The sequence below is a fragment of the Ornithodoros turicata genome, chromosome 8, assembly GCF_037126465.1.
Source record: "Ornithodoros turicata isolate Travis chromosome 8, ASM3712646v1, whole genome shotgun sequence".
NCBI lineage: Eukaryota > Metazoa > Arthropoda > Arachnida > Ixodida > Argasidae > Ornithodoros > Ornithodoros turicata.
Window position 1 is genome coordinate 39,750,561 of NC_088208.1, and position 26,707 is coordinate 39,777,267.

Sequence of the window (26,707 nt, forward strand, 5' to 3'; positions counted from 1 at the left end):
TCTTTCCGGTTTTCGGTTCGGGGTCAGTTCAGTTCCGGTCCCTGGTATAGTTAGTCTGCATAACGTACTGAATTTGTTTTCCAAAATTGTAGTGCAGGTACCACGGTAAAGTGACATAGCTATTTACAGTTCGGTTTGAGGAAACAAATTTAACGCGTATTGCTTTGGGACCAGTGCTGTCCAATCGTACGTAGTTCTACCGTGTTTTAGATTTGCAGGGCCATGATAGCGTGGTAGAGGTTAGTCTCTGCTATCATAGCAGCGTCTGAGATGACAGTTCCTGGTTTAAAAAAAAAATGCCTGGAAACTGAAGAGACTCGCCCGTGGTGAACATTGCAGTAACTTTGCTACCGTGGTGTCTAAGTTACTTTAAATAAAAATGGTAACTGATTTGCAAGATACTTAGAAACGTAAGTTGCATGCCGCTTAGTTTCTCCCCCAGGACGATGAGGCGCGGGTTTGTATTGGGGGGGGGGGGGGACCGTGGGGATCTGAGATGGCTGGCTGGCTACTCTGGGAGGCTACAAATGGTGGTGCTGCATTTTGTAGCCTGTTTTGAGGTAATCTTTCTGCTGTCGCAAACTCAAGATATTCGGTGTTGGCGGTGCACCTGCCGGGAAGCTATTTAGTATTGTTGCAGCACTGTTGCAGATGTCGTTTCCGGGCGTACATGGGCAAGCAGTGTAGGTTTGGCAGAAAAGTGTTCTTCGAGCGTGTCGCGGCGATTGCGTATGTTAGGTAAGGGTTCCACATAGTCGCATTTGAATCATATTAAGCCTTGTACTTGTGTAAGAGTTATGGTGGTGTCCAGTAACCAACCCCGAAGTCGTCGAAGTGTGTGTGAGGAATGAACATATGTTGGTAACGTACGATGCACGCGGAAGATGCAGTTTCTTGAGACAATAAAAAAAAGGTGGCGCAGTTTCGTTTGTTCTGGTGGATGCCTTCTGTGGAAAAAGTGTTGGTGTTCAAGCGGGCCTTGCTCTAGTTGTCCTAACGCTAGGTTTGAAAGCTTGACAGCCCTCGTTATAACCACGCTGGAATCTTGATCTCTCGCATGAGACACCTGGTGACAGCTAGCAGACCCTTTATACGTTCTAGGTGAGAATGGAGTTGTTAACCGCTCCTTAACACTCTGGTTCGATTCCTGTCAGTTCCTTTTTTTTTTTTTCTTGAGCGAGTATTTATATGGAATAAGACAGGTTGTCTCTCGGGCGGGATAGCTCAGTGGGTAAACCGCTGGGGACGAGGAACGGAGCTCGGGGTAGTGGGTTCGATGCCAGGTCCAGGGTTAAGGCTTGGGGGTAGACATGGGCGCGCCGCGGGGAACTTAGTGGAAGCCGAGCAGTTGGCCAGCAGGGTAACGGGTGGGCAAAATGTGCGGGGGAGGATAGCTTAATGGGTGGTAGGGGATAAGGACAGCCACAGGGAGGGAATAGGCAGCAGCCGGGACACACCCGAAAAGTAGGGAAAAGGCCATCGATAACGGGCTTCGGGAATTGCAAAAGTATAAGAGTGGTGGAGGTGGCATTCCTTACTTGGAGGGCTGTCCCGGCTGCGACCTCGCGGGGGGGTTTTGCTGCCCAGGACGAGCTCTGCCCATGCCCAGGGCGAAATTTTTCCGGGGGGGGGTGCACCCACCCCACGCACTTACCCACCCCACACACTTACCCACCCCGCACTATTACCCACCCCATACTATTACCCACCCCACACTCTTCTTCCTCTACCCACCCCACAACTCTTTTAGCCACTCCTGGCCCCTTCTAATACGCCCTTTCGCCTCTACCACCCACCCCCTCTTACTTCCATATTCCTTTAGACCCACCCCACACACACTAACAAGTCAAGTTAGCTGCCCCATTATAAAAAACGTCCCCACGTGGGACGGTGCCCTACCATAATCCTCTCCCAAATCCCGAGTTCCAGGGGTGGCGCCAGAGTGCGCCCTGCGGGATGCGTGGCCGGACCAAGCCCGTTCGCCCTGGGGGTCCTACTTACTCCAACTGACCCACGAGGGGTCGGACTCGTGCCCTTCTGGCCACATGTGCACCCCTCGGGTAGACCACTCTCAGCTTCCTCTGGGTACTCCTCCTCACCTTAGCCCACCTCCCTCTATGTACCCCCTGCCTTTAACCTCCCGCTATCGAGCTACCCCCTGCCACTTGACCACCCATTACCCCACTACCCCCTGTCGTAGAGTGTTAGTCCCCACCACCCACTAGACTGCCCCCGCACTGACCCTCCCAGTAGGTACCCACCTGGCTCACCTAGGTATCGAACCCGGAACGTTATGGACTGTTAGTGGAGAAACAACCACCCTACCACCTGAGCTATCCACCCACGCTTGCATGCTGGTTGGGTCATCTACTTGTAGTGTAATGTGTTGTGTAAGTTCTCGACGAAGTCAACAGATGGAGTGCTGCGCGAACTGCGTCACTGTGCCCATGAAATGGTTTCCCTCGTGGACGATTGAGGTTTGCTTGTCTGGTTGCTTTCATCTGGTACACTGCAAGCTAGTACACCATGTAGAAAAGAAATCTCCATTTTATTTTTTCTTCAAATCAAATCATGACACATTTTTCTTCAGTCGATAACGTCCCCACGTAACGAAAGCCCTTGTCGTAACGTGTTCGTTTGCTGAGCTCAAGATCGCTGGTTCAATCCCGATGGAGGGTGGTAGCAATGTCGGGGAGGTAAACATTACTTCAGGCACCGTGTGCCGGTGATATCCGGCGTACGTCAAGGGAACCCCAGGTTGTCGAAATTATCCGCAGTCCTACCCTGCCTCTCGTGCAGCATGTCGCCACATGATCAAGCCTTACGTGTAAACGTACTCTGACATTACTTCTTATGTCATTTAATTGTGCTTGTACGTCGCACTTGAACGGACACGGAGACACACAGTGTCGCCCTCGTCATCTAAAAGGCATCCACCCCTGTGAATCATTACCACCATTTCCCTCCTCCTGACCAACATGCCGGCTCAGTAACTAAACGACCACCCATACCTTGTGTGTTCTCACCGCCCCGCACAGGACAACCAATACCGCGCCGGTTCGTTTACGAATGAATACATACAACACTAAAGGTGATTTCGAGTTCACTGGACTACATCTAGAAAGTTCCGCGATGGTGCCGTGAATGCTGGATCGAACAGTTCAAGTGCAGCTTTGACACTCGCTTTGAGTGCGCTCGGCGGTCGCTTCCGTAACAAATGAATGAGTACAGAGGTATAGTCTTCTAGTCTTCAGAGGTCTAGTCTATGTCGCCGCCGCCGCCGTTCTGCTCCTTATGCATGCTTTTCAATTTTCAATGATCACCTCTGAGAGAACAACAACTTTGAGTTAGAGTTCATGCGTGAGAACACGGAGACATCAGCTCAAAGTTGGTCATAAGGCATTGGTTAGAGTTGGCCGGGGTGAACGCTAAATTACCTTAACAGCCTCTCTGATATCCCGGAAATGGGTACCGCATGAGAACTGGCGTATTAATTATGAATGCACTCGTACAACACAGCGTCACCTTCGTTCCCAGCTTCTATTGTTGTGCTCTGTATTGCTCAGAATTTTTTTTCTTCTGGAAATGCTATGAAGTCGTATATTGTAAGCCATTGGCAGTAAGTAGTGGCCGGCGTGCGGGGAGTCATCTGTTTTTTTAGACCGGTGCAGAATGCACGACAGCAGCAGCTCTGGCCGGCATGTGACGACGGGAGCATCAGCACGTGAGCAACTTAGTTTGTCCAGAGTAGGAAGCAATGTAATGAAGACGGATGTGTCGGGAAACAGGAGTGGGGATTGGCTAGAGAAATCGTCAGACCTTTTAACTCTTGACACATACCGCATGTCACATGACACGCAGCACACGAATACCAAGTGGCAGTGGCTCCAAACTTGTCCGTGCCACAAAACACTGCATCTGTATACCTCGGATCGTGCGTCATAACTGCCAGTCCAGGAGGGTCCTCTACTGTCTCAGAGACGGTAGAGGACAGTACAAAGGGGGGACCTACATACATAGACTAAAAAAAGACCATCCAAACTGCCGCCGGATCAGTACACCGAAGTTTGCGCGCCTGCAGAACAGTACCGTTCAACCACTTATTTTTATGACGGTTCCGGAAGTGTCTTCAAGCGACGATGTGTGCGCTGCCAGAGCTATCAGTGTAAAAGTGTGACATGTGCAAGACCAAAGGAGTATGTAAAACAAATAAAACTATATTTCACGAAGCAGATTACAAATACAGTACCGAGAACGCTAACACAATCAGAACAATCAATATTACAAACACGAGGAATGTGAGACACTGTTGTTTGTGTTGTTTGCGTTGATTATGCTCTGGTGATGAGAAAGCAACACACGCATGGTAGTCTCAGCATTGTTCACCCAATAGTAGGTAATATGCGACGGATCACGCAAGCTGTACACCTTGCAAAGTACCACGAGCGAGAAGAAACCATAGAAGAAACAAACAACAAATGCGACGTCCAAGAGAGCAACCATAACGAACTGACAAAACCGCCACCGACAACGAACTCGCAGACCGGTACAAAGGACAAAGCGACGGAGTGGACCACATTCAAAGAGAGAGAGACACGAGGAGGATGACGGCATTGTAAGCGAGTCCCGCATTCATTGTCCCCCACCGTCGAATAGTAGATAATTCGTGGCGTTACGTCGCGATACAAGACCTCCCGTGAACAGTCGTGTATCAAAATCCTAGAGGTGTTCACGTGTGTTGCATACTTCCCTTTATGGGAAGAAATACAATAGAATCTATAAATATGAAAACTGCACAACTCAGTACATCACGTCCTTTGCTTGAAACACTGAAGACACCTGGATCGTGGTATTCCGTAGATGTTCCGTAGATGTTCCATAGATGTTCCATAGATGTTCCATAGATGTTCCATAGATGTTCCATAGATGTTCCATAGATGTTCCATAGATCTTCAGCGGATGTCCTGGGACGCTTACGCCACATCTGTCGTTCCAGCACCCTGAAATACAGAACGTATCAGAAGTAGGAACAATCACAGCGCAGGAAAATGTTCTTAAATAGACCTGGAAATAACTGCTCTGCTGGTCTACTATAAAATCGCCAGAAAGATCGCAGAGCCCCACGGCTTATGTTAGATCAATAGGTTTACAGACAAGCTTTCAAAGAAAGCGCTCCCTCCATCATCATCCCCTCATTCGTTTCCAATGAGCAATAGGGCAGTGTACCACCACAGCGGCGTTGAATCGCCCACATCATCATCCAATGTGTGTGTGTGTGTGTGTGTGTTCAGATCCACGAGAAAAATTTCCGACAATCATTTTCCTACATGCAGGCAACGAAGTCATTAATGAACGAGTATATATATTCGCTATAATGGGCCTCACGTCAGTAATTTCTTAGCTGCGCGAACAGACTGCTAAAACGTCCACCTTTTCACTTCTAAATAGATATTTCGAATTTAACTACGGGTTGTCTGAACAGTGTACAAGTTCACATCAATAACAGCACAGACTGCTTTGTACTGCAGGCAGGCCATCTTCGTGGTAGGAGACAACCACGCTCCAGCAACGACCAAAAACAATAACAAAAGCAACAAAACAAAACATCAAAAACATCCTGCTGGACTGACCAGAAAAATGAGAAAGCTGTCGAAAATAAGGCTTGCCCGATTGAGATTGTTCAGCAGTTAGGTCATAGATACGATTTCAACAGACCAACCAGTCTCAGCTGTAATATCAGTATTCGAGGCCGAATGCCGCAATGCACCTATCGTGTTACTGTCGCGTATTGTTCGAACATCTCTCATTACTCAAAAGGTTGTGGTAAGGGCTAAAAGGGTACCTTCTATCTGGTGCAAGTATGCAGGTGCAGACGACCAGAGCTCCACGCGATGAGCAACCACACGCACCAGTGCAGCGGGCGTCAAGTGCCTTCTGAAAAAAATAACACAGACCATTACATATCCTGTACTCCTGCTGACGTTTCCTGCTAATGAGATGGAGCTGGGCACGTTACGCATGAGCAACATTACATTCGAAATCCACAGGAGAGGAAAACATCTTCTGTTGGCTAAAGTATCACAGTATTTCTGCAAAAGGGTGGCATGCAAGGCACTGACCAGAAAGAAAATAATATGTGGAGCGAAAGGGAAATCCCCTCGAGACGAGCAGCAACGGAGTGCACCATTGTTGACTTCATTACCACAGAGAGGCACTTTAACCGTGAATGACATGTATAAAATAACAAGCATTGCGCTGACCAGAAAGTCTAGTAAAGCTTGTCAATACCCGTTCCTGGCTGCAGCCACTGAAAGACAGCAAGTGTAGTCAAGCGAAAGTGATATCCCTTCGAGAGAAACAGCACTGGAGACCACCTTCATGGTTGCTTTGATTTCCAGAGAGGGCCACGTTGATCCAGGCAGACCTGCATAGAATGACAAGCAGGGCAATAACCAGAAAGTCTAGTACGTGTGGCGTCACCAGTCATCTGTCGGAGGACATCGCCATCGTTGGTTTGAGTACCGCAGCTGGCCACCATGGTCGTGAGAGATGTGCAAAGGAATGACAAGCAAGACAGTCACCTGAAAGACTAGTGACATCTCGCATCAGCAATGAAGGCCACCTCCATTGTTGACTTGATTACCATAGACAACCACACTGATCCTGGCAGGCCTGCGTGAAAAGACAAGCAGTGCGGTAACCAGAAAGACTAGTATCGTGTGGCATCACCTTTTGATGCCTTCAGTCACTGAGAGACAGCATGGCAGACAAGCAAGAGAGATATCCCTTCGAGAGAAACACCGATGAAGGCCACCTCCATTGGTGACTTGATTAGCATAGACAACCACATGATCCTGGAAGACCTGTATGAAATGACAAGCAGGGCAGTATCCAGAAAGACTAGTATCGTGTGGCATCACCTTTTGGTGCCTTCAGTCACTGAGAGACAGCATGGCAGCGAAGCAAGAGAGATATCCCTTCGAGAGAAACACCGATGAAGGCCACCTCTATTGGTGACTTGATTAGCATAGACAACCACACTGATCCTGGAAGACCTGTATGAAATGACAAGCAGGGCAGTATCCAGAAAGATTAGTAATGTGTGGCATCACCTTTTGATGCCTTCAGTCACTGAGAGACAGCATGGCAGCCAAGCAAGAGAGATATCCCTTCGAGAGAAACACCGATGAAGGCCACCTCCATTGGTGTCTTGATTAGCATAGACAACCACACTAATCCTGGAAGACCTGTATGAAATGACAAGCAGGGCAGTATCCAGAAAGACTAGTATCGTGTGGCATCACCTTTTAGTGCCTTCAGTCACTGAGAGACAGCATGGCAGCCAATCAAGAGAGATATCCCTTCGAGAGAAACACCGATGAAGGCCACCTCCATTGTCGACTTGATTACCATAGACAACCACACTGATCCTGGAAGGCCTGCGTGAAATGACAAGCAGGGCGGTAACCAGAAAGACTAGTATCGTGTGGCATCACCTTTTGGTGCCTTCAGTTACTGAGAGACAGCATGGCAGCCAAGCAAGAGAGATATCCCTTCGAGCGAAACACCGATGAAGGCCACCTTTATTGTCGACTTGATTACCATAGACAACCACACTGATCCTGGAAGACCTGTATGAAATGACAAGCAGGGCAGTACCCAGAAAGATTAGTAATGTGTGGCATCACCTTTTGATGCCTTCAGTCACTGAGAGACAGCATGGCAGCCAAGCAAGAGAGATATCCCTTCGAGAGAAACACCGATGAAGGCCACCTTTATTGTCGACTTGATTACGATAGAGAACCACACTGATCCTGGAAGACCTGCGTGAAATGACAAGCAGGGCGGTAACCAGAAAGACTAGTATCGTGTGGCATCACCTTTTGGTGCTTTCAGTTACTGAGAGACAGCATGGCAGCAAAGCAAGAGAGATATCCCTTCGAGAGAAACACCGATGAAGGCCACCTTTATTGTCGACTTGATTACGATAGAGAACCACACTGATCTTGGAAGACCTGCGTGAAATGACAAGCAGGGCGGTAACCAGAAAGACTAGTATCGTGTGGCATCACCTTTTGGTGCCTTCAGTTACTGAGAGACAGCATGGCAGCCAAGCAAGAGAGATATCCCTTCGAGAGAAACACCGATGAAGGCCACCTTTATTGTCGACTTGATTACCATAGACAACCACACTGATCCTGGAAGGCCTGCGTGAAATGACAAGCAGGGCGGTAACCAGAAAGACTAGTATCGTGTGGCATCACCTTTTGGTGCCTTCAGTTACTGAGAGACAGCATGGCAGCCAAGCAAGAGAGATATCCCTTCGAGAGAAACACCGATGAAGGCCACCTTTATTGTCGACTTGATTACGATAGAGAACCACACTGATCCTGGAAGACCTGCGTGAAATGACAAGCAGGGCGGTAACCAGAAAGACTAGTATCATGTGGCATCACCTTTTGGTGCTTTCAGTCACTGAGAGACAGCATGGCAGCCAAGCAAGAGAGATATCCCTTCGAGAGAAACACCGATGAAGGCCACCTTTATTGTCGACTTGATTACGATAGAGAACCACACTGATCCTGGAAGACCTGCGTGAAATGACAAGCAGGGCGGTAACCAGAAAGACTAGTATCATGTGGCATCACCTTTTGGTGCTTTCAGTCACTGAGAGACAGCATGGCAGCCAAGCAAGAGAGATATCCCTTCGAGAGAAACACCGATGAATGCCACCTTTATTGTCGACTTGATTACGATAGAGAACCACACTGATCCTGGAAGACCTGCGTGAAATGACAAGCAGGGCGGTAACCAGAAAGACTAGTGTCGTGTGGCATCACCTTTTGGTGCCTTCAGTTACTGAGAGACAGCATGGCAGCCAAGCAAGAGAGATATCCCTTCGAGAGAAACACCGATGAAGGCCACCTTTATTGTCGACTTGATTACGATAGAGAACCACACTGATCCTGGAAGACCTGCGTGAAATGACAAGCAGGGCGGTAACCAGAAAGACTAGTGTCGTGTGGCATCACCTTTTGGTGCCTTCAGTTACTGAGAGACAGCATGGCAGCCAAGCAAGAGAGATATCCCTTCGAGAGAAACACCGATGAATGCCACCTTTATTGTCGACTTGATTACGATAGAGAACCACACTGATCCTGGAAGACCTGCGTGAAATGACAAGCAGGGCGGTAACCAGAAAGACTAGTGTCGTGTGGCATCACCTTTTGGTGCCTTCAGTTACTGAGAGACAGCATGGCAGCCAAGCAAGAGAGATATCCCTTCGAGAGAAACACCGATGAAGGCCACCTTTATTGTCGACTTGATTACGATAGAGAACCACACTGATCCTGGAAGACCTGCGTGAAATGACAAGCAGGGCGGTAACCAGAAAGACTAGTATCATGTGGCATCACCTTTTGGTGCTTTCAGTCACTGAGAGACAGCATGGCAGCCAAGCAAGAGAGATATCCCTTCGAGAGAAACACCGATGAATGCCACCTTTATTGTCGACTTGATTACGATAGAGAACCACACTGATCCTGGAAGACCTGCGTGAAATGACAAGCAGGGCGGTAACCAGAAAGACTAGTGTCGTGTGGCATCACCTTTTGGTGCCTTCAGTTACTGAGAGACAGCATGGCAGCCAAGCAAGAGAGATATCCCTTCGAGAGAAACACCGATGAAGGCCACCTTTATTGTCGACTTGATTACGATAGAGAACCACACTGATCCTGGAAGACCTGCGTGAAATGACAAGCAGGGCGGTAATCAGAAAGACTAGTGTCGTGTGGCATCACCTTTTGGTGCCTTCAGTTACTGAGAGACAGCATGGCAGCCAAGCAAGAGAGATATCCCTTCGAGAGAAACACCGATGAAGGCCACCTTTATTGTCGACTTGATTACGATAGAGAACCACACTGATCCTGGAAGACCTGCGTGAAATGACAAGCAGGGCGGTAACCAGAAAGACTAGTATCATGTGGCATCACCTTTTGGTGCTTTCAGTCACTGAGAGACAGCATGGCAGCCAAGCAAGAGAGATATCCCTTCGAGAGAACCACTGATGAAGGACACCTCCATTGGTGACTTGATTAGCATAGACGACCACACTGATCCTGGAAGACCTGCGTGAAATGACAAGCAGGGCGGTAACCAGAAAGACTAGTATCGTGTGGCATCACCTTTTGGTGCCTTCAGTCACTGAGAGACAGCATGTCAGCCAAGCAAGAGAGATAACCCTTCGAGAGTAACACCGATGAAGGACATCTCCATTGGTGACTTGATTACCATAGACAACCACACTGATCCTGGAAGACCCGTATGAAATGACAAGCAGGGCAGTATCCAGAAAGATTAGTAATGTATGACATCACCTTTTGATGCCTCCAGTCACTGAGAGACAGCATGGACAGTGCACCGAAATGGATATCCCTCCTAAACGAACTGCAGTAGAACACATCTCCATCGTCGGTTTGCTTAAAGCAGCGGGACACCGTGATCGTGGAAGATCTGCAAAGAACTAACAAGCAAGACAGTCACCAGAATGACTGGTGAGATCTGGTGTCACCTGTTGGTGATACGAGATCTCTTGTGGTTCTCCCTACTACCTTTGTCTCTACTTGAGTTGTATCTACCTTTGCAGTTACCCGTTCTTTTTTAAATCTCATTTCATTTATTTGATATGCCAATAAACAGCCCATAATGGTGCGAAGACAAACAATAAAACATAGACATTCAGAAAACATAAACATTAATCATAAACAATTGATTGGAGATCAGCTGTGTGAGGCAGCTGTGCACGCCATGCAAAAGTGGCACTCGTCACAAACAAGCAGCAACAGAGGGAACCATCTGTACCACAGAGATCCAATATAACGGTAGCACATGCAGTAAATTGGAAATCCAGTACCATAGTGAATAATGTCAAGTTATGCAATCACCTGTTAGGGTCCTCAGCAGTAGGAACAGTCACGCAGAACAAATCCTTTCGAGACAAGCAGCAACAGGCGGCGCCCATCTATTCGCATCAGTACCACAGAGAAGCACCTACGGTAAATAGAGAAGTCTGTTATCAAGTAATCACTGAATAGTGGCAACTCAGCATTTAGGCTCCTCAGTTACTAAGAGGCAGTAGAAAGAGATACGCAAACAAGATCATTTCGCAACAACCAACAACAGGGGCACCTCTACCGGCATCGGTGCCACAGAACCGCTATGACAGAGATGCACCTGCAGTAAATTGGAAGGCCAGTAACCAGAGTGAATAATGGCAACTTATGACATACCTCTTAGGGCCTCTGTCACTAAGGGGTAGTAGGAAGAGCCACTCAAACCAGATCCTTAGATCCAGATCCAGAAACCAGTCACTAAGAGGCAGTAGGAACAGTCAGCGAAACAGATCCTTTCAATACAAGCAGCAACAGGGGACACGCCCATCTATTGGTATCAGTACGACAGAGAACCATTATGACAGAGAAGCACCTGCAGTAAATTGGAAGGCCAGTAACCAGAGGGAATAATAGCACCTTATGGCATACCTGTTAGGGTCCTCAGTCACTAAGAGGCAGTAGGAACAGTCAGCGAAAGAGATCCTTTCAATACAAGCAGCAACAGGGGACACTCCCATCTATTGGTATCAGTACGACAGAGAACCATTATGACAGAGAAGCACCTGCAGTAAATTGTAAGGCCAGTAACCAGAGGGAATAATAGCACCTTATGGCATACCTGTTAGGGTCCTCAGTCACTAAGAGGCAGTAGGAACAGTCAGCGAAACAGATCCTTTCAATACAAGCAGCAACAGGGGACACGCCCATCTATTGGTATCAGTACGACAGAGAACCATTATGACAGAGAAGCACCTGCAGTAAATTGGAAGGCCAGTAACCAGAGGGAATAATAGCACCTTATGGCATACCTGTTAGGGTCCTCAGTCACTAAGAGGCAGTAGGAACAGTCAGCGAAAGAGATCCTTTCAATACAAGCAGCAACAGGGGACACTCCCATCTATTGGTATCAATACGACAGAGAACCATTACGACAGAGAAGCACCTGCATTAAATTGTAAGGCCAGTAACCAGAGTGAATAATGGCACCTTCTGGCATACCTGTTAGGGTCCTCAGTCACTAAGAGGCAGTAGGAACAGTCAGCGAAACAGATCCTTACAATACAAGCAGCAACAGGGGACACTCCCATCTATTAGTATCAGTACGACAGAGAACCATTACGACAGAGAAGCACCTGCATTAAATTGTAAGGCCAGTAACCAGAGTGAATAATGGCACCTTCTGGCATACCTGTTAAGGTCCTCAGTCACTAAGAGGCAGTAGGAACAGTCAGTGAAACAGATCCTTTCAATACAAGCAGCAACAGGGGACACTCCCATCTATTGGTATCAGTACGACAGAGAACCATTACGACAGAGAAGCACCTGCATTAAATTGTAAGGCCAATAACCAGAGTGAATAATGGCACCTTATGGCATACCTGTTAGGGTGTCAGTCACTAAGGGGCAGTAGGAACAGTCAGCGATAGAGATCCTTTCAATACAAGCAGCAACAGGGGACACTCCCATCTATTGGTATCAGTACGACAGAGAACCATTACGACAGAGAAGCACCTGCATTAAATTGTAAGGCCAATAACCAGAGTGAATAATGGCACCTTATGGCATACCTGTTAGGGTGTCAGTCACTAAGGGGCAGTAGGAACAGTCAGCGAAAGAGATCCTTTCAATACAAGCAGCAACAGGGGACACTCCCATCTATTGGTATCAGTACGACAGAGAAGCACCTGCATTAAATTGTAAGGCCAATAACCAGAGTGAATAATGGCACCTTATGGCATACCTGTTAGGGTGTCAGTCACTAAGGGGCAGTAGGAACAGTCAGCGAAAGAGATCCTTTCAATACAAGCAGCAACAGGGGACACTCCCATCTATTGGTATCAGTACGACAGAGAAGCACCTGCATTAAATTGTAAGGCCAATAACCAGAGTGAATAATGGCACCTTATGGCATACCTGTTAGGGTGTCAGTCACTAAGGGGCAGTAGGAACAGTCAGCGAAAGAGATCCTTTCAATACAAGCAGCAACAGGGGACACTCCCATCTATTGGTATCAGTACGACAGAGAACCATTACGACAGAGAAGCACCTGCATTAAATTGTAAGGCCAATAACCAGAGTGAATAATGGCACCTTATGGCATACCTGTTAGGGTCCTCAGTCACTAAGAGGCAGTAGGAACAGTCAGCGAAACAGATACTTTCAATACAAGCAGCAACAGGGGACACTCCCATCTATTGGTATCAGTACGACAGAGAACCATTACGACAGAGAAGCACCTGCAGTAAATTGGAAGGCCAGTAACCAGAGTGAATAATAACACCTTATGTGTTGGCATGACTGCAACAGGGACCCACTATGACAGAGTAGTGCCTGCATAAAATTGTCAGGGGAATAACCCGAAGGAAGAATGGTAACTTATGGTATCACCTGTTTGGGTCTTCAATTGAGAGGCAGCAGGAACAGTCGCGCAAGAGAGAGATCATTTAGAAACAAGCAGCTATAGGGGACACCCATTTGTTGGCATTGGTACCACACAAACACACTATAACAGAGTGGTACCTACAGGAAATTGGTGAGAACAGATGGTCATTGGTCATTACAGATAGTCAAAAACCAGAAAGAATAATCGTAACCTGTCACATTACCTGTTAATGCATTCAGTAACTAAAAGTATGATACTATACAAAAGAGACATTGTATTAAAGAGCCCTGCACAGGGCATTTATTGCTTTTAAAAGAAGAGGCATCCTACCAAAATAAGCAGCAACCAACTGGGGACATCTGTTGGCAGTCTGACAAAACTTGCCGTCTGTTGGCATGAGCACCACAGGACACGGTGACAGAGGACACCATCTATGTACTTCAGTATCACAGAGATCCACTCTAACATCGCAGTATCCAGAAAAAAAAATGGTAAGGCCGGTAACGAGAACAAATAAAGGCAACATATGACCCAACCTGTTAGTTCTTTGAGATATCGGGAGATAGCGGGAGTACCCCCATGCGTAACTGATGCCCTTTCGAAACAAGCAACAACAACAAAAAACGATATCTCCATCTTGACCGGCTTGAGTGGGCACTTCCATCTTGACCTCCGTCTTGTCGATCACGAAGTAGTACACCTAGAGAAATCTAAGACAAGTAACTTGCTTCTTTCTAGTGACGGCGTACGCAGTCGACTAGAAGCTGACGGCAAGACTAACCACAGCCCCGAGTCAGTCCAGATGAGGATCACCCCCTGGTTACTCCGGTATGCATCAACGTTGGCACACGTTGAGACAATTCTTCGTAACGTAGCATTCAGATATGAGACACGTTTGTTTCCGTAAACGAATCGAGGGGAACTATGTATGTATACTGTATGTGAAGTTACTCAGTACTACATCTGCTGATACTGCTCAACTTAGCTTCATGCACTTGAACGCATAGGCTCAGCAAAGGCGAACAATGCTAGGCCTCGTGTAGGCAATACAGACAGCTACTCAGGTTTCCCTAACTGAATTAGCAATGAAACTTACAGGTTTATCAGCCCCCCCCCCCCTAGCATGTATAAAACTCTTCTCATCCGTAGGATTCAAATGCATGAAGGCAAGTAAACTGCTACACCTACTGCGCTGTATGCTATTGCGGCTGATGAACAGTTATCTCCGATTTCTTCGGTCGCTGACCTTCAGTTCAGTTCAGTTCAGAAAAAGAAAAGGAAAGAGAAAAACTTGATTCGGGAAAGACATTCTGTCGAACTGTTGTCTGAGTGGACGGCCATCACTGTATATTTATTTTACATTAATGTCTATGTATGCGTCGTTCATTCAGATGTGCAACTACTATGGCATGGTTTCCGCTCTAACAATCCTTGTAACACCGTGGTAGTTCCTACTTGCTCACCTGAGTGTGCCGCAAAACTGTGTATTGTAGGGTACCACGTAAAACGATGAGTTTTTACTGCGGGTAAACTGGTATGGCAGTCGGGCGTGGTCGTGGAAGGCACCGCATGCGAAAACGTATGCCTGGTGCAAAACGTGCGAAAAAGCAGACATATTGCGCAGGCGTGAAGTGAAAAGGCAGGGCCTTTCCCTCGCAGTGTCTGCTACTGATAACGTGCTGCATCACGCCCAATGAAGCTGATATCTCGTATTTTGTTATCGTCCGACTAGAAGAAGGGAAAGGGACACACGATCGCTACGCACGATGTCGTGATGATTTGAAAGGTGCATAGGAGACGACAGGTGTACCGGTAATTGAACGAGAATTTTAAAAAATCGTGCTAGCACTCCGAAGCGCCCGTGTGGCTGTGAGGGGTGCACAGGACAGGTAGGGAGGGGACACCACGAAAATATGGGAGACCTAATCTAACCGTGCAGGACTATGGCAAGCAAGCCAGTAACGAGAAATGATGGCAACCTGTGGCAGGGGGCACCTGTTTCTGTCTTTAGTCACTGAGAGGAAACAGCGGCCACCATATCAATGCGATATCTCTCTGAAACAAGCTGGAGGAGTTCAGGAAATCAACATCTGCTCGACTGTGTACGGCGGCCGTTAACTTGCAGAGCCTGCAGAAATTCGTAAGCAGACCAGTGACACAAAAGAGAAATTGTAACCTGTTGCATCACCTGCTGGTCCTTCTAGCGCTGCGAAACAGCGGAGACTCTGTCATTCCTTCAAAACAAACAGCGACAGAGGACACCTCCGTCTGTTAACTAGAGCACGCGTCAACGACACCTTTTTCTTCCGAAAGGAAGAATGTTCACAATTTTGCTCACGAACACTGACCACAACTGAAAGTTCCCTTCTGTAGCTCCTGCCTTTTCATCGTGCCACGATTCTTCCCCGCATGACGGAGCTGATATTGCAGTGTAGCAACTCTCTGCTTTACTCCGTTGACCCCACATTGTCCCTTAACTTCCCCCGTCGAACGCCACGTTCGTTTACCACAGTCTTCCACCGCTTGAGACTTATGTGGCTTTTACGCTGGCTTTCAAACATCTCCTCGGTGTCAGCGGATCCAGCCTCTGTTCCACGTGTGGTGTGCGCGGTGACCTTCATCACACCCCTCCTGGCCTGCGGACAGTACGATCGCGAGCGTGCCCTCATTGAAACTGGTCTGCTACGCGTCGATCAAAATTCACGGGCCATGGTCGGACCCCTCACATCAGATGCAAGGCCTACGAGTTGTTGCAGAGTTCCTCTCCAGCACTGAACTAATGGACGAACTATAATAGGACAAAGATGAAACATCGTGACAGCGCACAAGACAAGGACGAAGGGAGAACGGAGACACATGATTCGCTGCACTCGCAACTTGAGAAGTTTTAATTTCACGTGACACACGTTCATAAATGTAATACAATTCCTTCTCTCCGCTTCTTCCTGTACATAACAAAGTTAGGGAAGTGATGACAAATATTGAATCTCTTTCGACAGCAACAAGATAATGGGACACTTTTCCATCATCATCCCTTCCGCAGCAGTAATGGGGCAGTGTACCGCCATAGCGGCGGTGATGAATGACCCACCGTATCATCATCCCATTTGTGTGTGTGTATAACGTAGCATTTTCAGTACTCCTCAGAGTCCTCGCCTTCTCCTACGGACATGCTCTTTGTTTGTCCACGGTCAGCTGAGAGGATACCGTCCAGGTGAATCTCTGCGCGCACTTACACTCACTGGGGTACAGATGTTCCAATACAATATTCGGGAGGAGATGTACGACAACAAGCGTCCTGGACACAGCAGGAAGCCCCGCCTCGTTTGTGTGTTTGCCCTATCATGGTAAAGCCTTCGCACCGGTTGAACTCTACGTAACAAAAGCTCCTTCGGGTGTGTGTGATACAGTCTCGGACTTATGCTGTGGTCCGCTGTTTTGTCGGTCGTAGTCGGTTGGCTCCGGTTTCCTTCATGCACAGGTAAACACCGCATCCTGATCGTTCCATCGTCGCTAATGGGCTTTGTGTGTTCCGGTTCGTGAATTTGCATAAATGCGACTGCACCAAGACGCGAAAATGACGTGTTCAAACGATGACGTAAAAGAACAGCTTCGTAAGTCGGGACATGTGAATGACACAAATGGACATCTTTAGGTTGGGCATGAGGTTCGTGTCAAAAGGGTAGCGAGTGAACCAGTAGATATGTTCACGCGAGCTAACAATTATTCTTACTAATTAAAAACGCCACCTGCAGTAAGGAAAGTTCATTCAAGTTAACACTCAAATTCTGTAAGCATCCCGTTTACGATACGGAATGCAACAAGCCCTCCCGACCCCAAATGTACGGAAGGGATAGCCGCCCCTCTTTCGACCTTTCTTTGCCCCCGTATGTGCCAGGAGTACGGATTCATTTCGAATACCTGGTACAGTGTTGCCCGTAATCTTTAATTGTAATTTTCTAATTAATTGCACCGTCGATTGGAATGAAACTTCCGCAGTTTTTGTCCTGGTGGCTTGGACTATCGAATAGCCACACTAAATGACATTTGATCCGTGCTGCTTTACTCTACCTTTAAAAAAATTGGGAGAGGATATGTAAACACGATTATGTAGAAAGGTTTGGTACAGAAGACTAGCAGCTCATATATTGTCAACAGCACCTTCACCATAGGAACACCCTCTGTTGCCGTCTATTCCAGATTCGCTGTAACGACCTTTTGTTGGCCGCTCTTCTTGGCCCCCTTCCTGCACCCCAACCAGTGGGCTGTCTCTGCCTCAGTTCCCTCAGAGCCTCAGGACTCATAAACTGCATGTGACGTTATGGTGTCTCTTTTCTTCCTTTTTCTTCTTTTACGTTTTTCTTTTTGGAATATCAAGCCGGCTCTTTGTCCTGCCTACCTTTTCTATCTGTTTTTCTTTTTTTTTTCTTAATAAACATATCTCACCAATGGAGCGAGATAATACTAAACCAATGAGAGCAGGGGAGCCCATTGGTGTGATACGTCTGGATGCATCGCACTAAATAAATGCTTTCCTAAAAAAATGCGTTACCAGCTCGTTTATCTTCGATTGGTTTGTTTTTGAGACATGTTTTAGCACTTCTGTAGCGTACTTAACCTATAGTTTTACCATTCTTCCTCTTTCAGCACCCCAGGAGGCCGAAATCCTTCCCAAGCATGCCACGGCTAGCAGTTCCGCACATCCTTCCTTGAACCGCGGCGTCAATCGTACAGCTATGTCTTTCTGTTTTTACGGTGCTCATGTTGCTCCGATCCTGGGCCGTTTCATTGACCAAAGCAGGTCTAGCCTGGAGAAGAACCAACCTTACAAACTGCCACGAACCAAAGTGGATATCAGCGTGCTAACCGTAGACAATATCCTCGTGTACGGCCTCCAAAACGCGTATTTGCGCGACGGTACCACACTCCAGTGCAACGCGACCGCGCTGAATGTTTGGCTCAATGCTGGCATCAAGGAGATGAGAGCTGCTGTAGATTGGAAAGTGAAGCACGTGTACCTGAATGGCAAGGCTGAACTCTCGTTCGATGCCCTCGAAGCCGATGTGAAAGCAGTGATACCGGCACCCAAGGAGTCGAGGATCGTGGTTGAATCGGTGAAGATCGTCAGCATTGAAGGTGCTCGCATGAGGATGTTGGGGCCACTCATCTTCAATGTCTTGGTGACGCCGAACGAGCAGTCTGTCACTGAATACTTGGAGTATTTCTCGATGCTTGTCGTGCAGAAATACGTCGAAAACCAGGTGTGGCCATTTTAGCGGCGCTCTAATAAAAGGGAAAATGAAATTAAATGATGAACGTGGATTGTGAGAGTGTTTCTCGAGGGATATAATGGCTGTGTTCGTTTATTGGACTCGAGCAACTCAAGAGTGCTCGAAAGTCGAGTGAGTCGACTCAGGGTGGACGAAAATATCGCGGCGTGACTCTTGTGACGTCATCCGTGTTGAAGTGACTCCCGTTCTAAAATTCGAGGATTCAACACTAGAGGTGATCGAGAGTCGACTCCCAGCGACTTTCCTTTCGCTAGAGTCGATGACGTACGATGACTCTCATACGTCACACCCCGACTCGTGGGTGGCGCGAGTTGAACAGACGAACACAGCCATTAATATAATTTATAGTAAATTGCTCGAGGGTTGTTTGTCGCACTGATATGGCGTTTTCGTGACATACAAAACGGAGGCGGCGACATAACGTGTCAATATTTTTTCCTTTAAAGTTATAGCTTTGTAGAGCCAACCATCGTGTAGGTCCGTCCGTAGCTTTAAGAGGGCCACGTGACACTCACCATGTGACCAAAAATGTGCCACACTCGATGGCCCTATAAAGCTACGCGTTTGGCATACACACACATGCATTAGGTGGCACAACGTCGACAGCCATGTAGGTCCGTCCGTATCAGTTGTGAAGAGAGAGAGAGAAGAAGGAAAAACTTACAATGGCATCGAAACAAGTACGTGCGCCCGACCGCCCTATGACCTCCCCTATGAAGGTACCACATCTAAATGCTTTTGGCAGATTATCCAAAGATATGGCAGATTATCCACTTTTTACAGCTAATCTCCTCGAATCGAAGGTGGCGACATCTCAGCAACTGAGCTGGCGACTTCTTTTTTTTCTTTTTATCGACCCATTCCAATTCCCACGAACGTGCACACCAGTTATTAATTCTTAGACGTCTGACCAGAACGACTGAATCATTGAAGACTGTGACCCGACTCTTATTATCAACTATTGCAAAATAACAATCATCTTAATTGAATTGAAGAAAAAAGGTTACTGGATTGCATGGCTGTGCTTAGCGAGCGGTCGCAGACGACTCTAACGACATAAAACCTGTGGCTACAAGTGGCTGCTTTCTTGTCTCAAGGTGTGTATTGCCGTGCCGTCGTGAGGGCCATTAACGGTACGTACATTTGTTCAAGTAATGAGTAGGCCTTCTGCATATGAGTACCCGATTGGGTTCTTCAAACATTCCTGTGTATAGCCAACACGCTCTTGAAGTCTTGGACGTCTTGGACGGTAGCAATGTGAGTGAGGTAAGCATAAAGTCCCTGAATGTTCCCAATCCAGGGACTTTAGGTAAGCATAGCTTGGGCACCGCGTGTCGAAGATTTCCAGCGCACGTGAAAATAACCCCAGGTGGTCGAAATTATCCGCAGTCCTACCCTGCGGCACGTGCAGCAGGTCGCCACACTATAGGCTGACACACCTTACGTGCAAACTTACTCCATTTACCGTATATTTCTAGTATTGTCGCTTCTTGCTTGGAGAGTCAGTGACAATAGAAACGAGTATTTGGCATATAGGTGAACCGGTCTGTACTATTCAACTCAATAACCGTTACATCTTGCTGCCCGCTACTACAGAGGTATTGAGAACCATCGAACAGAGGTGTACACGTTGTGGAGTAACTTTGCAGATATTTACGGACATCGCGATTCTCCGATGATTTTCCCACGACAGAATTGCCTAATCGTCTTTGGCTAATCTTTGCCTAATCGTCCACAAACGCTATTTACTGTTTGGGAAGGTCCTTATCTGTCCGCATCATCGGACCGTAACAGCGCAAACGTACAAGAACTGCCAAGGTCTTCAAGTTGTCGTTCGAAGATGATCAGAGCGGCGGTCCCTCTCCTGTTGATATTATTCACCGTTTGAACATCGCAGACAGCAGGTGAGATTGTCGTTTTGTCGTCCGCGATATGTAGATTGAAATGGGATTAGAATTCATTGTGCATTTGGTGCGAGGGCTGCTGCATATCAACTGAGACGGAACACAAGCAGAAAGTGTATGGAGCACGGGTCGTTTTTTTGTGCGCTCTCGTAACACAGGGACAAACTGACATTTTCAGACAAAACCTATCTAAGCTGTATAACAGCTACCCCGAATCGATTTATTCTGCACCGGGTGAGACGTGGCATTCTATACATATTATCCCATAGACTTTTTAACTCTAACACAACGAAAAGCACGGTGGTACTGCATCGAGGAGGATATTTCAACGCACGTGATCGTTTGAGGATTAAAAAGCAGAATGGCTTTTAACGAGGATTGTCTCCCATTCTACTATCTCACTTTTGCCCGAAATCCCCTATTAAAGAATTAATTAATTAATGAGAATTAGTCGCTTAGTACTTACATTTTCTCTCCGAGAGAATGTCCCACCTTGCTGTATAACCCATCTTCTAAAACGGTATATATGCTGCTCTTATAGCTTTTTTAAAGAATCTGGAGCAGCGATGAAAAGCACCCTGTATATTGAGAATGACGAGATGCTTTTTCCCTACAATATTTGATAATACACCACTTATGGAAAGTTCCGTAAAAGTATGTAGAACATGGGAACAGAATGGAAGCAAACTACTGTAACGTAGTTGTTGGTAACATTTCCCTCAGCATGGAGCGCTTTAGGTGCATACGGACTCAGGGAAACGGCATCATTTCGGTGGAACGGCTCGCCGTAAATAGTAATGTTATTTTGAATTCCGTTAGGCCAATGGGACTCTTCCACTACATTTCGGAGTACATCACTGCTTAGGCTTCTTGGGATTCATATTTACTTATTTCTGTAACACTTATCTATCTTATCTACCCGCAGTATTTCGGGCTTCCGTGCACTTCAGGTAAAAATACGCTATGCAGAAGTGGACCGTCCTCGTGACACTCGTAGGTCTCCTGACAGCGAGTTTGACTCGAAATGAAGGTAAGGTATACTACTCAGATGAATCTCTCCGTACCTGTAAGAGGGCATACATGTAATTTTTTCCATTAACAAACAAATAAATAATATTAATTCGTATGTGTAATGCAATATAAATGAATTACGGTTGTTACAGTAGACACTACATAACAGCGTGCGAGTATACAGTAACGAATCTTATGCAGGGCATCACGTTAGTAATACGTGCAACGCCTTCGCGTATGCGATGTGTGTGTGCGGAATAGTCAATCGAGCAGTTCTTTTAATAGTAAATCGACACGGAAGAGCAAGGGGATGACGTTCAGGTTTCTAAGTCCTCACTCAGGTCACTAAGCAGGCCGTCAGCGTAATTCAGCTTACGAAAGCATTGCGATCAATCAGTATCGCGACAAGCAGCGAAACCGGTAAATGGCGCACGAAAAACGGCGTCTTCAGCATTCAGCCTGCAGCAACACGCGAATATGCGTGTCGCAGGTTGTTTCATAGAAGCGACCAACCGCACATTTATCTTCACGTAGTCTTCCAGGAACGCACCCACTGCCTTGACGTCATTCGGCCATTTGGTAACATATTAGGTTGTTATGTAGCACACACTTATATCCTGGTAACTGCGTAGGTCAAACTCACCGGCGCCGCCGTAACTCAGCCCTGGAGAACCTCGTGTGCGGTGGCCAAGAGCGGCTGACAAACACTCTCAACTTTCTGGCTATGATGGGGCGTAGTTCCCTCTCAAGACCCCTTCCTTTGCCACTGTCGACAAACATTGGACCTTTCCTGGCGAGCAACGCTACAATCGAGGGTCTCGACTCTGTGACCATTCCAAGACCTGCGTCCACCGAATGTAGTGCTACGGATGCTTTCGTTGTGGTTCCCCTGCGCCTCACCAACGTCACAGCTACTGTCGACTGGATCATGCGTGGAGGTCCAGTTCTGTCCATGGAACCGTCGAGGTCAGTGCTGGATTTCAGATGGCGTAATGGATCTGCTTTCAATGAAAAGGTGCCGCGTGCAGAAACGCAGGGTTCGGAACCGTTATCTTTTTTGTTCAGTCCGGGTTCAGGTTCAGGTACATTGGTTCGGTTCGGGTTCAGCTCCGCAGCAGTGGAAAATATCACTTCGGACCGGTTCGAACCGGTTAGAAAAGCGAATTTTAAGCAGATTACCATGGGTTAAAAGCAAGCACATCCTTATGGTTCCCAAACAACACAGCAGCCGCCAAAGCGTTTTTGTCTTTGCAATTGTTGGAGCTAAGAAGTCCTTCTCTAACCCAGGAGGCGTTAACCTGGTCTCCCAGTTAGGTAGTGCTATTCACAAGTGTGTCTTGCTCTCCTTTCTTGCAGTGGAACCTTCGCGATGTCCTTGGGCCAAATCGACTTGGATATCGGAGTGACCATCCCACGTGGCAGCTCCGCGATAACGGTTACATCCGTCCATATATCGGACATCAGAGACGTTGTGTACGAGATGCGCGTCACGGGACCTCGACCACGCCCTGCGACAACGTGGCTCCGAAGTCGAGGGCTGTCCCCACCAGAAGCAGCCGTGCTCAGAACTCTTATCCGCAGTGGACTCCAGCGAGCCATAAACAGCAGCGTTCTACCAATCTAGTGTGCGCGGCACTTGTACCGTATTACTTGTGTTGGAGCATACAACATATACGTCATTATGATGACGATGATGATGATAGGAGGTATTTCTCCGCCTTCGCATTTGTTTTGCTGTTCACACGAAGGACCAGTTGAAGGATTTAGCTTCAGACTCAAGTTGCGCGTATTAGGGGTGTACGACCTATATCTTATCGAGATTAAACTGATTGGCAGCACTCCACAGTTTTCCATATGCTTTTTAAAAATATTTTTTTTCTTTTGCGTTGTTCGGGAAGACCCGCAAGTACGTGTTGTACACTATTACACTGGAAGAATCGTCCTGACGAAATGTCAAAAACGTTTCCACAAGTATATACAGAGATCTAGAAAGAGCAGGTACGTGAATGTACTCTTTTTCGCCGTTGTTCATTCTTAACACCCGAGGGTTTTGTGATACAGCCACAGCGATTTCCCGAGACCTCGTAGAGAGAGACCGAGAATATCGTAGAGAGGTGGAGTGGAATTCGAGGGGAACAATGCCCGGACATATCCATCTGGAAAGTCTACCGGAAACCTGCCCAGCCAGCTGTCGGATTTGATTGAAGAATGGCAGTTGATGAACAGTAGACAGGCAGAAGGCAGGTTGATCAACCAATCAGGGTGATCTCCGGTCGTCGGAGACTTCAACGTGGACGTTTCACTGGCCAAGAACACCATTTTCTGAAGTTTTTTTTTTTTAAATTCCACGTGAGCGCTATGAGCGGCGTACAGACGTGGACCGATGGAGAGAGGACAGCAGGAAGGACTGGGAGACACCGAGGGGATTAGTATGAGTCCTGGGCCGACTTCAGGGGGAACTGTGCCGACATTCGTCTGGAAAGTCTTCGGAAAACCCAGGGAAGACCTCAGAGAGCACAGCTGGTGACAGGATTCGAACCCGCGTCACCTCCAAGTCTCGGCGCGGAAAGCGATCACCTTAACCACTATGCCACGGGAGCTGGTATTTTGCTAAGAGATATGTGCGAACAAGTGGTGGTGGTGGTCGAGGTCGTGATGGTGAAGAGGCTCGCCGTTGTCGGCCTCACAGACCGAACAACTGGACCGTCCGCTGTGCACCGACATCCGCCAACCCACAACTATAGACATGGCTCATGCATAGACTTGGTGTTCGAGAACAGCTCCCTCGTTCAGGAAACCACTCATCTCGCCAACCATATCAGCGACCACAAATCACGCTTAAAGAAATTTGTCTACGCATTTTCATCCGGCCTCATTTCACCACACGCACAGTTGACGCTGAATTTCGCGTTACACGAGTCGTAACCGTCCCGTAATTTTTTTTTTAGACGATGAATACTTTATCTGCGAGACTCCAACCAAGCTCTGAAGTTTAGGGATCTCCGTGAAGCGAAGTGAAACTTGGTTCCTTTATAATCGTTGCTCTTTCGTTACCGTTTCTCTTTATCTTGATCCTTCTTCAGATTCTAATTTTTTACCGTCATTTTTCCTTCGATCTCAAGCGGTCGTTAGAAAGTCAGCGATAAATGCCCAAACAACACTGAATATCCTCTGGATGTACGAATAATGTCCTAACGGATTCGTACGTCCGAAGGACATTCTGAGGATATCCATCGGACGTACGAATGCGTTAGGACGGTATTCGTACATCCAGAGGATATTCGGTGTTGTTGGGGTGGGGAAATCGGGTGTATATTTCTGGGAAGTGCCCGGTCTCCATATTTTTCTTTTCCATCCATCCAGTACGTGCCTCCAGCCAATTTGTCATTCCTCGAGCCTCTCTAACGCGTGCTCTTTCACGGCGAGAAACTGACCACTCACGACCGCACAGCTGTATCAACAACCCTTTCCTCTGCAGGAATTCACCGTTGCAATTGCATAATTTGACAGCTTAGTTTCAAGTCCAGAATGATAGCTGGTCTTGCAATGTGCCGTCTTGTGGGAGACCCTGGTGAGCCACGCATCCGGAGCACTCCACCGAACTTTTTTGCTTCGTTTTCTTTTCTTTTTTTTTTTTTTGCTCAAGTGTGTTCTTCGCACAGGTGTGTCAAGCACTCGTTCAGTCCTCGGGAGATTTACCAATGAAATGGAGGACGTTGCTGCTCGTTTCCTTCCTGGTCACATCTGTTTGCAGAGCAGGTACGGCTGAACGGAAGCGTGTAGTTTTCTTTTACCGAGTCCGCGTGTGTCGGCAATTACAAGGAGAGAGAGAGAGATGTAGAAAGAGGGGAAAGCAAAATAAATTTACTAGTTATCCTTAATGGATAAAGTGAAATTTAACATTTTGGCTGTTCGGCGTCGCATGACTTTTTCTGAAGTCATTGCGTCCGATATCGTTCTATATTTGTCCAAGCCGCGGTGGCGTCTTTCGTCTCCTGAAAAATAAAACATCGAAGCATTGAAGTATACGTTTCGAGAAGATCCAAGGTCAGGCAACGGTACAAGTTGCGAGACAGGGCTCTGGGCAAGGGTCGCCGATGTCTCGAATAATGGACTTCTGGGCGATTAGCGATTTTGAAGGGTAACGATTGGGATTCGATGTTCGATAAAAAGCCGTAAAACACCAATATGGTTGCACATTTCACAAGCAAGGTGCTTCCAGTTACGCTATAAGCTCTCGTTCTGTATTCTTCAGGAAAAGCGCACTACCGGTCCAACCGCAGGCGTCGCCAGGCACGTATCATCTGCAAAGGTGCCGATAGCTTTACCACTCTCTTCACCGACGTCATCAACTTTAACCGCGATGCAATCGAAGCGTCGCAACCATTTGTCATCGGTGACGGAGAAAATCTCGCGTTGATCTCCCTCTTGAACGGAAGACTCTTCAACCTTCACACCATAACAGTCAGGGACACCTTCGAAGTGGAATGCAACGACACGCACATGAACCTCGTCTTCAAGATACGCATCCTACGGCCTGTCCTTATCTACGACTGGGCCGGACCTCTTGGAGGTGTCACAGACGTGAAAGGTACACTAAAGATCACGATGGACAGTATTGATCTGGACCTGGGGCTGCACACTGCAAGAAACAAGCGAAAAATCCCCGGAAAACCGATTGTGACATTCGCTAAAGTCACAAACGTATCAAGGTTGCGGTTGGAGTTTCAAGGCCTACCACCTGTGACTTCGGGTCTTACGGCAGGACTGATGGTCTTGCACGGATTGATGCCCTCTGTACAGGAGGAACTGTTCGCAAACTTGCTCGAACGGGCGATTCGGAGGTACGTAGCTAATAACGAACTTCCTCTGTGAAGAACAATAAAGTGGTACATGTAAAACCATCTTGCGTATCCAGTCGTGGTCAACTTTTCATAAGCCACGGACCAGGTCATGCCATGGGTGGTGGGGTGGGGTGGATGGGGTGGAGACCTACTCTCTCGTCCT

General features: G+C 47.4%; 3 protein-coding genes and 1 long non-coding RNA gene across 4 annotated transcripts; 2 read left to right on the forward strand and 2 right to left on the reverse strand.

Moving 5' to 3' along the window:
* Positions 1-4,203: 4,203 nt before the first annotated feature.
* On the reverse strand, positions 4,204-7,401 carry LOC135366278 (uncharacterized). Its single transcript, XM_064598951.1, has 6 exons — positions 7,113-7,401; positions 6,921-7,055; positions 6,582-6,672; positions 6,289-6,424; positions 5,843-5,934; positions 4,204-5,000 (listed from the first exon to the last, which is right to left on the reverse strand). The coding sequence occupies exons 3-6, from the start codon at positions 6,604-6,606 to the stop codon at positions 4,801-4,803; spliced, it is 453 nt and encodes a 150-aa protein (XP_064455021.1). The 5' UTR covers positions 6,607-6,672; positions 6,921-7,055; positions 7,113-7,401; the 3' UTR covers positions 4,204-4,800.
* A 5,096-nt stretch (positions 7,402-12,497) lies between these two features.
* On the reverse strand, positions 12,498-13,217 carry LOC135366279 (uncharacterized). Its single transcript, XR_010414130.1, has 4 exons — positions 13,026-13,217; positions 12,853-12,969; positions 12,680-12,796; positions 12,498-12,623 (listed from the first exon to the last, which is right to left on the reverse strand). It is a non-coding gene; the product is annotated as an uncharacterized LOC135366279 (long non-coding RNA).
* Positions 13,218-16,910: 3,693 nt separating this feature from the next.
* On the forward strand, positions 16,911-18,810 carry LOC135366280 (uncharacterized). The gene is made up of 2 exons (XM_064598952.1): positions 16,911-16,975; positions 18,142-18,810. Exons 1-2 carry the CDS (start codon positions 16,915-16,917, stop codon positions 18,768-18,770), a joined length of 690 nt encoding a protein of 229 aa, XP_064455022.1. The 5' UTR covers positions 16,911-16,914; the 3' UTR covers positions 18,771-18,810.
* A 1,804-nt stretch (positions 18,811-20,614) lies between these two features.
* On the forward strand, positions 20,615-23,479 carry LOC135366281 (uncharacterized). Its single transcript, XM_064598953.1, has 4 exons — positions 20,615-20,689; positions 21,615-21,719; positions 22,333-22,666; positions 23,057-23,479. The coding sequence occupies exons 2-4, from the start codon at positions 21,653-21,655 to the stop codon at positions 23,322-23,324; spliced, it is 669 nt and encodes a 222-aa protein (XP_064455023.1). The 5' UTR covers positions 20,615-20,689; positions 21,615-21,652; the 3' UTR covers positions 23,325-23,479.
* The last annotated feature ends 3,228 nt before the right edge of the window (positions 23,480-26,707 follow it).

What these genes read in the sequence shown, in the direction of transcription:
- LOC135366280 (XM_064598952.1), top strand. Translation starts at nt 16,915, where the DNA reads ATGCTGTGGTCCGCTGTTTTGTCGGTCGTAGTCGGTTGGCTCCGGTTT. An exon ending in CCGGTTTCCTTCATGCACAG is followed by an intron (nt 16,976 to 18,141) that starts GTAAACACCGCA and finishes TTCCTCTTTCAG; the next exon opens with CACCCCAGGAGGCCGAAATC.
- LOC135366281 (XM_064598953.1), top strand. Translation starts at nt 21,653, where the DNA reads ATGCAGAAGTGGACCGTCCTCGTGACACTCGTAGGTCTCCTGACAGCG. An exon ending in GAGTTTGACTCGAAATGAAG is followed by an intron (nt 21,720 to 22,332) that starts GTAAGGTATACT and finishes GTAACTGCGTAG; the next exon opens with GTCAAACTCACCGGCGCCGC. An exon ending in CTGTCCATGGAACCGTCGAG is followed by an intron (nt 22,667 to 23,056) that starts GTCAGTGCTGGA and finishes CCTTTCTTGCAG; the next exon opens with TGGAACCTTCGCGATGTCCT.
- LOC135366278 (XM_064598951.1), bottom strand. Translation starts at nt 6,606, where the DNA reads ATGCGAGATGTCACTAGTCTTTCAG. An exon ending in AGATGTCACTAGTCTTTCAG is followed by an intron (nt 6,425 to 6,581) that starts GTGACTGTCTTG and finishes CATTCTATGCAG; the next exon opens with GTCTGCCTGGATCAACGTGG. An exon ending in GTGGCTGCAGCCAGGAACGG is followed by an intron (nt 5,935 to 6,288) that starts GTATTGACAAGC and finishes TATTTTTTTCAG; the next exon opens with AAGGCACTTGACGCCCGCTG.